The sequence below is a fragment of the Silurus aristotelis genome (genome assembly GCF_946808225.1).
Source record: "Silurus aristotelis genome assembly, chromosome: 13".
Classification (NCBI taxonomy): domain Eukaryota; kingdom Metazoa; phylum Chordata; class Actinopteri; order Siluriformes; family Siluridae; genus Silurus; species Silurus aristotelis.
This window is the reverse complement of record NC_139586.1, coordinates 28,153,363-28,166,015: the sequence shown is the minus strand read 5'-3', so window position 1 is coordinate 28,166,015 and position 12,653 is coordinate 28,153,363. Positions and strand designations below refer to the sequence as shown.

At 40.7% G+C, this 12,653-nt stretch overlaps 1 protein-coding gene across 3 annotated transcripts in view; it reads left to right on the top strand.

Annotated features, from left to right (window-relative positions):
- The window catches only part of LOC310735863 (phosphofurin acidic cluster sorting protein 2), a 76,851-nt gene that overhangs the window by 22,959 nt on the left and 41,239 nt on the right, over positions 1–12,653 (top strand). For all 3 annotated transcript variants that reach the window (XM_083559087.1, XM_083559086.1, XM_083559088.1), the window contains exons 2-3: positions 3,834–3,921; positions 12,213–12,302. In XM_083559087.1, coding sequence (XP_083415213.1) covers positions 3,834–3,921; positions 12,213–12,302 — 178 coding nt within the window. The remainder of the gene's footprint in view (positions 1–3,833; positions 3,922–12,212; positions 12,303–12,653) is intronic.

The following is a 12,653-nucleotide window of genomic DNA, read 5'->3' as shown; positions in this document are numbered from 1 at the left end:
CAGGAAGTGATGTCAGGGGCACAGTTGCAGACAGGGATGTCTGTGAGTATTTGTGATTTAAATCCAGCTCGAGGTTTCTGAGGTAAATCAGAAAAGTTCGCTTTTGAAGCAAGCTTTTCAAGGCTTGCGTCTTTTCATTGAGATTCAAATCACGTCGTGACTGGGCACTCGAGAGCCGGCTTCGACTTTTCCCACTGTTCCGGATCTGCAAGCTAACGATAGTTGAGTTCTCAGTCGAGCTCCTTCAAAACAATCAGCTTCTTCAGGGTGAGGCTGCAGAGCCTGGGAGAGGAGGAAAGGATGAGTAGAGGAGGAAAAGGAGGAATGAGAGAAAATAGAAAGCTTCATGAGTTCGATGTACCCTCAGTCTTAATTTTTTTATCTGCGCAGAAGAACACGGAGCACCTGTGTCTTCAGGATAAATAGGCGGTGAAGTGTAGGAGTTACGAGCAGTGAAGGGCTGTTTGTGCGAGAAAAATGTCAGGTTATACTGCAAAACTTGTCCGTTTGTACAGAAGACATCACACGAAGGTTGATCTCATACACTGTATGGCCAAAGGTTTGTGGACATAAGATTCGATCTTCCCACTCTTCTCTGAAGATGTTCCATTAGATTTTGTGGAGATTCATTCAGCCACAAGGGTGTTAGTAAAGTCCTGGGGTGCAGACAGAGTTCACATTCATCCCAGGTCATAGCAGGAGATCTTTGAGAACCATATCTTCAACAGGCTTGGATCTCCTAGTTGTACTGAAAATAAATAATCACACGAGCACATCCAATTTCATTACAGTTACATGCCTTTTGGGAAGAACTACGTCTAGCTGGAAAGTCCAGGTGTCTCAATACATTTTGCTGAAATGTTTATAAGCAACAGACGTAGCCAAGTTAGCTAGCATTGTGTTTAGTGTTATGAGGTTATTATATTCTGTGATTTGAACAAGTGCCTGAACATCAGGCCATTTAAACCCGTCCCTCTGTTTATTAGCGAGCATGTTCACATTGTACTCCCTGTGTTACTCTCTAATCAAAATATGTATGCTAGCATGCTAGTTTTTTTTCTTTTGCTTCATTATTTCATTATCATTTGCATTTCTTTTTTTTAAAAATCATATTGTAAATCCTATTACTGTATATTCCGCAATTTATTTTCAATCAGGTAAATTATTATGTCGTCTAAACCAGGTTAGATTAGCGAGCTAATTCCCAGTATGCTAACTATTACACTTGGGGAAACGTTAGCCGGGTTTGCTAGCAAGTGTCGCGTTCTTATCGCACTATAAATGAATGCCTGATACCAAAAAAACAAAACAGTGATCTCGAACAAACACACACTATATGGCCAAAAGTATTGGGACACCCGGCTTTTCCGCCCCTGGATGTCTTGGAGCCAAAACAAGCTCCATGGAGATATGGGTTGGAGTGGAAGATCTCCTGCTATATAGAGCTCTGAACCTTAAACTTTATCGTGAACAGGATGAATGTGACCGGGTACATTGGCACATTGGTACCTGATTTTACTGACACCCTTGTGGATTAATGGACCTTTGCAAATCGCCTCAAAATCCAGTGGAACATCTTCCCAGAAGTTATTATGAGTGCTCAGGTGTCAAGATTCAGCCACATAGTGCATATGGATGATATGCTAGTTTTTTTCTTCTTCATATCGTCCAACCTTTTCTTGTTAACAAAAGTGCACACGCATGTGTGTGTGCTAGTGCGGTTGGTGTGTTAGCATGACTGGTCATGTCCTGATAAAGACTCTGGTTCTGAAACCTGGCACTCTCAGTGGCGTCTCCTGACTTGCAGGAAATCTTACGTAATACAGTGGATCATTAGAGTGGGAACACTGCTCCTAAACACCACACACTGACTGAGGTTTTTTTTTTTTTTTCACTTTGATTTAAAGACTTTCCACTTGGATCTGCTCACTCTGGGCCTCTCAGAGTCCAGCGGTGAATAGTTTCGGTCAGGTGGCCATGCTTTGTGCTGAGTTAGCGTGAACATTTCTCCCTGTTGCTCTGTCAATGGCCTGCTCTGTTTGGGAGAGATGTTTTGGTGGCAGTGAATGCAGTTTTCTTGCCCACAGTTGCCATGTGACTGTTAGTCTTTGTGTGTGTGTGTGTGTGTGTGTGTGTGTGTGTGTGTGTGTATAGTCTTCGGGTTCAGTGGGTTTATACTTGAAACTTTGTGAGTGAGTAAGCGAGACTTTCTTAATTATGAAGGCACTGTGTGTGTGTGTGTGTGTGTGTGTGTGTGTGTGTGTGTGTGTGTGGATGAGAATGAAGAGATGTATGTGTCAGTGTCTTCAAACAGACATTTCTACTGTTTCAGCTGTGATTAATGATGATTCGAGGAGACTTTTTTCTTTTTATTAGGTGTTGATTTAGGTGAGGTGAGGAGGCTTGGAGTGCAGTCAGCGTTCATCCTGTTCACAATAGTTGAGGGTCAGAGCTCTGTAGCAGATATTCCAACCCATGTAGAGCATACAAAGTGGTATGAAAATGTTTACTACAGATAGGACGTTTGAACAAAGAGCAAACGTGAAGATCCGTGAGCTAGTCTTGGGAGAGCTAGTTTTAGAGCTAGTCTAGTTGAAACCTTTTTGATACCACCTCGTATTTTCATGGAGCTGGATTTAGGGGCATTGACATGCTGAAACAGGTTTGGGTCTCCTATTTCAGGATGAAAACACTTTGGAGAAGACCCACATCTGACTGGAAAAGTCAGCTGTCCCAATGCACTGTGGCACAATCGAGACATCACCTTTGTGGCTTTTCCCCTTGTGGTTTTGTCTCATCTGCCGTCCACCTGAAACCGAGCTGCAGCGCAGAGCTCCAGCCTTACCCTGAGAGATAATGAGCTCCCCGCAGACCCGGCCTTATATCTCACTTTGAATATGAAAAAGGCATCTGCAGCTCGGAAAAGCGCAGACACGGAAACCGTCGAGTCACTGATATCGTCATCGCTGAGGCGTGTGTTCCTCACGAGAGATCTAAATCGTAATGTCGGTCTCAGCAGGAAAGATCGTGTTGAGAACATGACAGGCGATGAGTGTTGTGTGGGATTTGTGTTGCGAAATGAGGCCGGGCGCCAACAGCGCTATTGTTTACGGTGCGAGAGTAGACGTGAGGCGTGTGTGTGTGACGTGTGCGAAACGTTCCGTTACTGGTCTCCAGGTTGTGCAACTGTGTAGGTGTTCACGAAAAAAATCAAATCGGTACATGTTTTGGTAGATGTTAACACGGAGATGATTTGCACAGTGTCAACCTTGAGTGCAAAGAAATAGTAAATACATTTTTCATACCTTTGATCTTAAGATTTTCTAGGTCCTTTTTTGAACATCATGTTCCACATTTAATTCCCATTTTCTCTTAGAATAAGCCACAAGGGTGTTAGTAAAGGTACTGGTGTGGGTAAGAAAAGTGAGGAGGCCTGGGGTTTAGGTCAGAGCTTTATGGCAGGAGATCTTTTACTCCAATCCATATCCTCATGGAGTGGGCTTTAGAAGCGTTGCTCGAAGAAGATCAAGTGAATTGATTTCATCCTCTTACGCCCAGAGACCTCCTGTACAATTGTCTGTTTCCAACAGTTTGGTGAAGAACCACATATGGCTGGAAAAGGCGTGTGTCCCAATACTTTTGGTCAGATGTTTAAATGAAGGAAAGCATTTTATAGGAGATGGATGTGAGGGATGTGTGTGTGTGTGTGTGGGGGGGGGGGGATGAATCAGGTGTTGATGGTAGATGGTAATGAAACTCATGACCTTTTTATTTTCTCTCGTTCCTCCTTCTCCTCCTCCTCCTCCTCCACTCGTCCTTTCCTCCTCTCCCAGGCTCTGCAGCCTCACCCTGAAGAAGCTGATTGTTTTGAAGGAGCTCGACCGAGAACTCAACTCCGTGGTCATCGCCGTCAAGATTCAGGTACGACAAAGCGAGTGTGTGTGTTTCCATTGTGTGTTTCTTCTCCGCCTTTTGTGTGCATCCGCATGGCCCTTCACACACGCTACTGTGGAAACCGGGAGCTGTTGCCAGGGCGACAGCTTGTTCACTGGGAACGGCAGAGTGTGAGGGGTGGGAGCTGAAGTGATGCATGCTGGGATACGCTGAGAGGATTAGTTCAGAGGCACCAGGAGGCCCTCAGCATTCTTCATAGACTGCGTATGTGTGTGTCCCGTGTGTGTGAGACACAACCAGGCTTTATATTGCGTATGAATTGCGTGCACTAAACCCGATATTAAGTTCGGTCGCGTCCTAATTTACATCATCACACGGTTCACCTCCTGTCGACCAGGAAGGGTGAAGCTGGATTTACAGTATTAAGCAATAAGTATTAGGATCTAAACCTGTTCCAGCATGACAATGGTACATAGAGATATTGGTTGGAATGGAAGATCTCCTTCTACAGAGCTCCAACCCTATAGAACAGGATGATGGTGAACGCTGACTGCACCCCAGGCCTCCTCACTTTCTCACCTACATTAGCGTCTGACTTTATTAACACCCCTTGTGGCTGAATAAATCTCCACAGATCTCCACTAAATCTCCACAAAATCTAGTGGAACATCTTTCCAGGAGAGTGGAGCAGATGAACACTCAGTGCTGAAGGTTCAAAAAGCAGTTTTGTTCCAAAAATGGTTAAAGTTTAAATCACTAAGTTCCCACTGCTAAGCCCTTGAGCGAAGACCTTAACCCTCAACTTCTCAGCCGTATGAATGCGATAATTGTAAGTCGCTCTGGAGAAAGGCGTCTGTCAAATGCCGTAAGTCAGTACACAAGGTTAAGAAATTGGACTTTTGATCAGAAGGTCCTGAATTTCAAATCCCACCACCACTAATTGACCACTGGTGGGCCCTTACACAAGGCCTTTAACCCTCAACTTCTCAGCTGCATGAATGCGATAATTGTAAGTCGCTATGGAAAATGAACTTGTGACCTTCTGATCAAAGTCTTATCCACTGAGCTACCACCTCCCCAGATAAGGAGGCATCTACGTATGTCCATATGCCATGATTGTAAATTGTGCGATTTCTCATAACATTAGAAACCAATGATGTACAGAACATCAAACAAAGATATAGAAGAAAATGTAAAAGTGTAAGTTTGTCCCTGATGAGCGAGCCGGTGGCGACTGTGGTGAAGGAAAAACTCCCTGAGACGGCATAAGGAAGAAACCTTGAGAGGAACCAGACTCAAGAGGGAACCTCATCCTCATCTGGGTTGCACCGAATTTCCATTTATATCAGATAAACGATGTTGAAGTGTTGGTGATCAGAAGGGAACTGTATCCTGAGTCAGTGTAACAGACTGTTGGCATTAACTACAGTCCAAATCCGTCCTCAAAGCGCCCGTTCTTACTCCGGAATTTTATGGACCCACCTAAGGTGTTGATGAGAAACCGTCCCAAGCTGCACAGAGTGGCCTCCAATCGAAGAGAACACTATCCAGAGGCACACCTGGACGAAGTGGGAAGATCCACGGAGGGAAGACGGGCAGAAACAGTGGAACCACAGGAGCATGTTTAACTCGACCGAGACATTAAACACCCCCATATAACCAAAATGGCACAATCCTCGTTTCATAACAAAATCCGATTGTGAGATCGGTAGACGAATCAGGCTCTTCCTATCGATTCATCGAATCTTCGACTATTCAGGGTCACACCTACTACTTATCAAAGCTGAATCTGATGCACTTTGTTTTTCACACGTTAAAATGAAAGCAAAACGTTTTAAATTATGCCTGAGTTTTTCGAGATCGAGAGCTCGAGAGAACTTGCCTTCCTCTCCACCGGTTCAGCGAAGGTCACGCAGGAGATGGAAGTGGAGCTTTCCAAGCACTTAATCTGCCTCAGAGAAGGAAATAAGAGATTACTGGCAGTAAAGCCTTCGCAAAAAAAACAAAACAAAAAAAAAAGTGTCTTGTCTATCGGCCTGACTGAGAAAATCCAGTGTTTTTTTTTTTTTGTGTGTGCACCAAATCAAGTTGTGCTGACCTCAGCGAAACGATCAACCAGCAGAGTCAGCAGATTGGACGAGCTGATAAATGTGAAAAAGAACCTGAGATTTTCAGAATCGGCTGTGGTTCTGCCAAAGGCCTCATGACGCAGAGACAAACACTCATCCGATTTATCTCCACTCATGCTCGGAGAGTGTTAGCTGGGAAGCACTTTCCCTGAAGGCTGGATCGTTGAGAGCTTTTCATCATGTCCGTTATGGATACGAGTGTGTGTGTGTGTGTGTGTGTGTGTGTGTGTGTGTGTGTGTGTGTGTGTGTGTGTGTGAATACTTATGGTTCAGAGTCATTCCTCAGTCTCCCTCTGGTCTGTCCTTCCCTTCATTTCTCATCTTGTCTCTTTAAGTTTATCTCCTTTGTGGACCGTGACGACGGAAAAACAAGATCTTTAAGTGCTTTACTGCATCGCGAACACCGATCGATTCATTGTGCGGTTCCCAAAGACCGTTTCGGGAAGGAAACGAAAACAAGATGGGAGCTTGTTATGAAGACTTAAGCTGTTTTTATCAGCCATAATGCTTTCCTGCCTTTGTTTTATTAACTTTAGACCGAACGCATTTCGCTGAGTCGCACGAAGTCTATGTCTTTATAAGTCGCCGCAAATATGCTGTCTTTTTTTCCCCCATTGGGTTCTGTTTCTTTTTTTTTCTTTCCATGAAATTATATAAATATATGATTTATGTCAGAGATCCAAAATAAAAAATAAAAATCTATCGAGTTCGTCTGCTTCTGGCAGATTCTCAAACTAATAACAACGACTCTTACTATATTAGTCAAGTCAAGTCAAGTCAAGTCAAGTTTATTTGTATAGCACTTTTCACAGCAGACATCGTCTCAAAGCAGCTTTACAGAAATCAACAGTCAAGGTGAACGGTGCGCATTAATCCCTGATAAACAGCCGTGGCGACTAGAGATTAGAGACTTCACTATTCCAAGACGATCACGAGACGGCTTTGGCGAATTTTCTTTTTTTTTTTTTTTCACGCATCACAAAAGCATCGAACGCGTGTTTGTTTGGAGCGAAGCACCTCAGATATTTCTCCAGTCTTATGGTGTGGAGCTGCTGAGAAAAGAAGGAGAGAGAGTTTCATTACAATCACAATCCCGTGATTTCTTTTGGTCACGTGTCATTCCTCAGTCCTTTCCACTGCAAAAAAAATTATTGTTCAAATAAAAGAAATAAATGCGCGATTTCAGAAAACACAGACTGGAAACGTCAAATTATCTGCAAGTGCAAAATAATTACATGTGATAAGATTTCTTCAGAACAGTAGTTGACAGTAAGGAAGTAAATATAATTCGTTACTATACTTAAGTAGCTTTTTCGCGTATTTGTACTTTACTAAAGTGTTTTAATTTGGGGAGATTTTTATTTGAACTTTACGACATTTCAAAGTCAAATATTTTTTAGCCAAATACATTTTGTGAAATCGGTCGTTTCTTTTTCTTTACGAGGATAAAAACTTCACCATCCACCAATCAGGATCGAGCACACGCTCTACTTTAACCTCTTAGCCTTCAGCGCCGCTCCAGTGCAACCGATATCCCAGTGTTCTCAGGGGTTAATGTTTAACAATGGATTAAATAAAAAGGGAGAAGAGTAAAAATTACAAACTGTACGTCATTCTAAAGCTCTGAGCCTCAAGCAGCGATTTCAGATCTCTGTTTTTCAACGTAAAACGTATAACGAATGTATTTGCTGAATGTGTGTAAGCAGTACACAACAACAACATGCATAAAAAAATGCACTATAATCACATTATTATTGTAATAACGAGTCACAAACACATCCACTGTTGCTGATCCCGGTTTATTGGGAAAGACGAGGCTCCAGTGAACGACATGCCGTAAAGCATTTCTGCTCCAACCGAACAATAGTGTTGTAATTTAGATGGTTATTCTTTTGTTTACGTCACAGAACTTCGATTGGTGTTTGTGTTTATATATTTCGAACAAATTTACGCATAAAAAACGACATCTTGCTGGTAAAAAATACAAATATGGCTGGTAGAATTTAGTGTTACATAACAAATGAAACAAAAAACAACAAAAAAAAAAACACAGTCAAAGCTGCAGAATCACAGGTTTGAGTCTACAAACCATGGGCAGGTGTCCAGGTGACTTTTATCATCACCACCTATCATTTCAAACCTTTTTATTTCCAGCCAGTAGCATTATGGAAACAAAATGACTGATGGAAAATGTAGCCAATAAGTGCAGGATTTTAACGGATTTGATTCCTCACGTGGGCGAATCTTAGTTTTATTACTCTTTAGAAACTCTTAGTGGTCAAAGCAGCACATTCACAGTGACAGACCAGGAAGTGATGAAGCTCTCAGTTCTGCACAAACAGCTGTTTCTAGCTTGTGCTAACTGGACTTTGTTTACCAAAAAAAGAAAAATATGGACAAACAAAAAAGCAGTTTTATCTGAGATTTGCACAAAGCAGCGATATGGAAAATATTCTTGTGGGTGGAGTAACAACAGAGACTCGGAGATCTGCATGGGGATGGAAAATCTGAGCCTATTTCACATCTGTAAGTGACAATATATCTCCCTTTACAGTTTTATACGATTTTATACATTACTGATTTTTTGTATTTATATAGAAAGAATAAAACATTTTGAATTCAGGAAATTTCTATTTACGGTACTTCAAATATATCTTTCTATAACTTATTATCTGTTTGAGCAATATCAACTTTGAATAATAGACAGTAAAGCTCGTAGTGTCTTCTTTTTAAAGATATTTAAATTGTGTATGTAGCACATCCTTATCCGAAACTGTTAACATTAAAACGGTAGGGCATTTTCAGCCGTGAGTCCCAAAAGCTGTGGCGAAGGCTAACAGGTTAAACTCGTTCTGATCGGCGCTTGATGTATCTACTGATCACCAACATACAGTTCAGCGTCAGTTCAACATCAAGCAGAACATTTAGAGAGGAATAAATGACGAAGAAACTCCAGACTCGAACTCGCCACGACACACGTGGGATTATTTACATTTGAATTTGAATTTAATTTGTAGTAGTTTGAAGTAGTTGAAAAGGTTTTGTGTTCATGATCATTGTAATAGAAATCAATCAGTGTTTGAGTCATTAATATCATTCTATTAATAGATCAGTGTGCTGAGAGTCACATTCGAGTCTTTACACATCAACTGAGGCGATTAAGTAAAGAATCGTGATAAAAATGATAATAGAAACATTCTAGTTATAATAAATCACAGTATTTTGGATACTTAAGTACATTTGAAGGCAAAAACTTTTGTACTTTTACTCAAGTGAAAGTTTAAAGGGACACTTTTACTTTTACTGGAATCACATTTTAGTGAATAGATCTTTACTTTAACTCAAATACATGATTTGCTTTTCTTAATTTGTGTGGAACGATCTTAAAACCAGAGCTACCGAATGTAAACTAAAAACAAGATTCAAATCGATATCAATATTGAAATCATACATGCGTATTGTCAACAATTATTTATTCCAATGAAGACTTTCCATATGACTTTCATTATTCGCTGCTTCTCAAAATCCTTAAACTTATTGCATCATAAAACATGTATGAATGTAATTTGTCGTTACTGAGCACTGAAATATCTTCAACACTGAAATACAACTACAGAACAATTTACTGTAATAAAAAGCTATAAGTACTTTGTATAAAGAACAAATTTCCAAAAAATAATCTATAGACTATATAATGTATAAAAGGCTGTAAATAAATGTGTTGGTGTTGACATAAAACAAGCATTTGGCACCATTTGGAAGTCCTAAGTGTGATTATTCAGCATTTTTTTTCACTGGGCAAAACCTTAAAACCAGGTATTACAGCTAATTTAAAGTTTAAAAGATGCATTTTAAGTCTTTGACAGCAATTAAGCTTAATTTACATTCAAATAACTCACGTTTTAGGGAAAAGAAAAAGATAAATAAACATAAAACAATCATAATAATCTTACACAATCTGCTTTTGCATAATATTTTTTTTTCTTAATATAATATCAGTAAGATTTGAATGGCTAGATATTCGATTCGGATGCTTGCGGTGTATGATGGAGCTGAGAGGGTGTATTTTAACAGCTTAAATTTGCCCCACAGTGGCAGCTTGGTGTTCATCACCAGCAGACTCGAACAACCTCCAACAGCATTGGTAGTCCTTATTACAGCACAAAACCACTTGGAAACCTAAGAAGAAACGTGTCAGCTCTACGCTTCGAACTCTTCATCCCAACCCTTAAATATCAGACATGGCTGCTGATATAAGGAGCTTCTTCTACTTTCACATCCAGCACCCCGTGAGTGTTAAGAAGCGTCAAATCCACTTTACAACAATGGCTTTGAAGCCTGTGCTTCTAAGAGAAAGCTTGAGACAGATAGGGAATGTGGATAACATGGTAACAGAGGAGGTGTCATGGTAGATAAAACCTTAGTGGAATGCACCACCAGTAGATAGCAAATATGAGGAAGCCCCACCAGCGGATGGACCGGACGAGATTAAAAGGTTAGTGCAAACAATGCTAGCTCAAACGAATCAGAGTGAAAAGAAGTAGGAAGAGAAGCCCCTTGAGAAAATCCAGCACTAATACATCTAGCAGCTTGTATAAAAATCAAGATGGGAAGTTTGAGAAAATTCGTTGGAGGGATGGTATACAACTTTACTTTTAGGAGTGTTGCCAGGACTACAGAAAGTGCTGAAAATCTCCTGTGGGATCTCCAGAGCCAGAAAAAGAAAGAGTTAAAGGACTAAAATGAAGCAGATTCAGTAATGAGAGAAGATCTGGCAATCCAATTTCATCCAAAGGAGGAAATACTAGACGCTGGAGAAATTCCAATTCTGAAATAGGAACTAGAAAGAATGTGGAATGTAAAAACAACGGTTGTTCCATTTGTCAAAGGAACATGTTGGAGCCGTGACCCCCGAAATGCTCTGCCAGATTTCGGGAACATGAATGTCGTTCCTGAAGAACGCAACCCGGGAGTAAGAAACGTCCGAACATCACTCAGGCCTTGGATGATATACGTTACTCTGGCTCCATTCCAACCCTCATAACTACACCAAATATTTGCATAAAGCAGTTCGGTCCGCTGTGCATTTCACGTGAAGCAAAAGTCCTGCTCGTTTGGCAACGACGGCGCATCAGCCCTGCCGCCGCGTCCCTTCCGTATCTTTCGCACGCCAGCTGGTGGCTTAGACAGATGCCAAAGCAGCTGGGGTTCAGCTACCAGAGACCCTCAAAGCTCAACAGCGCAGAGCACAAACGCTCCATCAGCTTATTTACTTCTTATATTAGCAGCCCGTGGATGTTTCATTTCTTTCAATTACTGCAACAACGGCTCGGGGGAAAAGCGATTGTCGGACAGGTTTCGAACGAAGTTATGGGTTTTTAAGTGCAGTTGATTTATACTTTATACTTTACCACACTCTATAGCACAGGTCCTCAAATAAGTAAAAAAAACAACAACAATTTTTCCTTTCTTAAATTGGGGTCGGAAATTTCCTTATGATTTTAAATGTATTTGTTTTGCCTTCTAATGCTGGATTAGTTTACAGGGACACATTTTTTTATATTTATTGCTTTTGAAATCAAAACATTTACTTACTTATGCATACGGTTGGTGGGTGAATCTAACAAAAAATTTGGCTACGTCAATAACTAGAGGTCGAAAAAAAAGAAAAATGTACTGAATCATGAAACTGTGCTAAATGAAATAAATATGAATATATTCATTAATAAGTAGAATTATATAATTATTACATTAAATTAAATGTAGCACTCTCCGTGCAGCGTGCCGTGTCGCGTGCAAAAACAAACAGCAAACAGTGATTCGCCTCTAGAGGCCGCTCTCGTAATGACAGCGGACCGGTAGCCGGAAAAACTATCGGTATTGATTTTTGTATAGATAGCCGATAGTTCCAGCAATCAATTAATCGGTGCCTCGACCTCTATTAATAATTGAGGGACGTTTTAGTTTGAAAACCCCCCTTTATTATACAGATGTGGGGGGTGGGCCGTAGTTTGGGGCCCCCTGCTTTATGGTCTTTATTTGGTGTACTGTAATATTCTGAAAGCAGGTCAGTGTATTGGGAATTTCCTGAACATTTGAGGCCCAAGATTTTCTCTTTCACTTTTGTTTTTTTGTCATGTTTTTTTTTTTTTTTTTTTAAAGAAATCTTCTTCACATTTGTTTCTCCAGGGATCCAAACGTATCTTGAGATCCAATGAGTACATGCTCCCTCCCAGTGGACTGATGGAGACGGACTTGGAGCTCACTTTTTCCCTACAGGTAGATTTACATCGTTTTTGGTTTGATTCTGAGATGTTAACCTCAAGCTTTCAGTGTTCATCTTTTATGCATTGTTTATTGCATATGTGGTGTCGCTTCAATGAGTTTTCATAGTGGAGCTTTAAAGGTACATCTGTGGTTCAGTTACTCTTAAAATGATACTAAACTCAGCTTTCATGGTACTTACCAAGATACTTCTTGAAGTTTCTGAAAGTGTAATGTTTATGTATTACTGCAGATCTTTACTCTATAATTGAGAAAGGTATTGAAATAATTGACTTTTCCACACATATGTGGTTTGATCATAAATCTTTCAACATTGTGCACAAAGCCAGCTCCATGAAGATATGG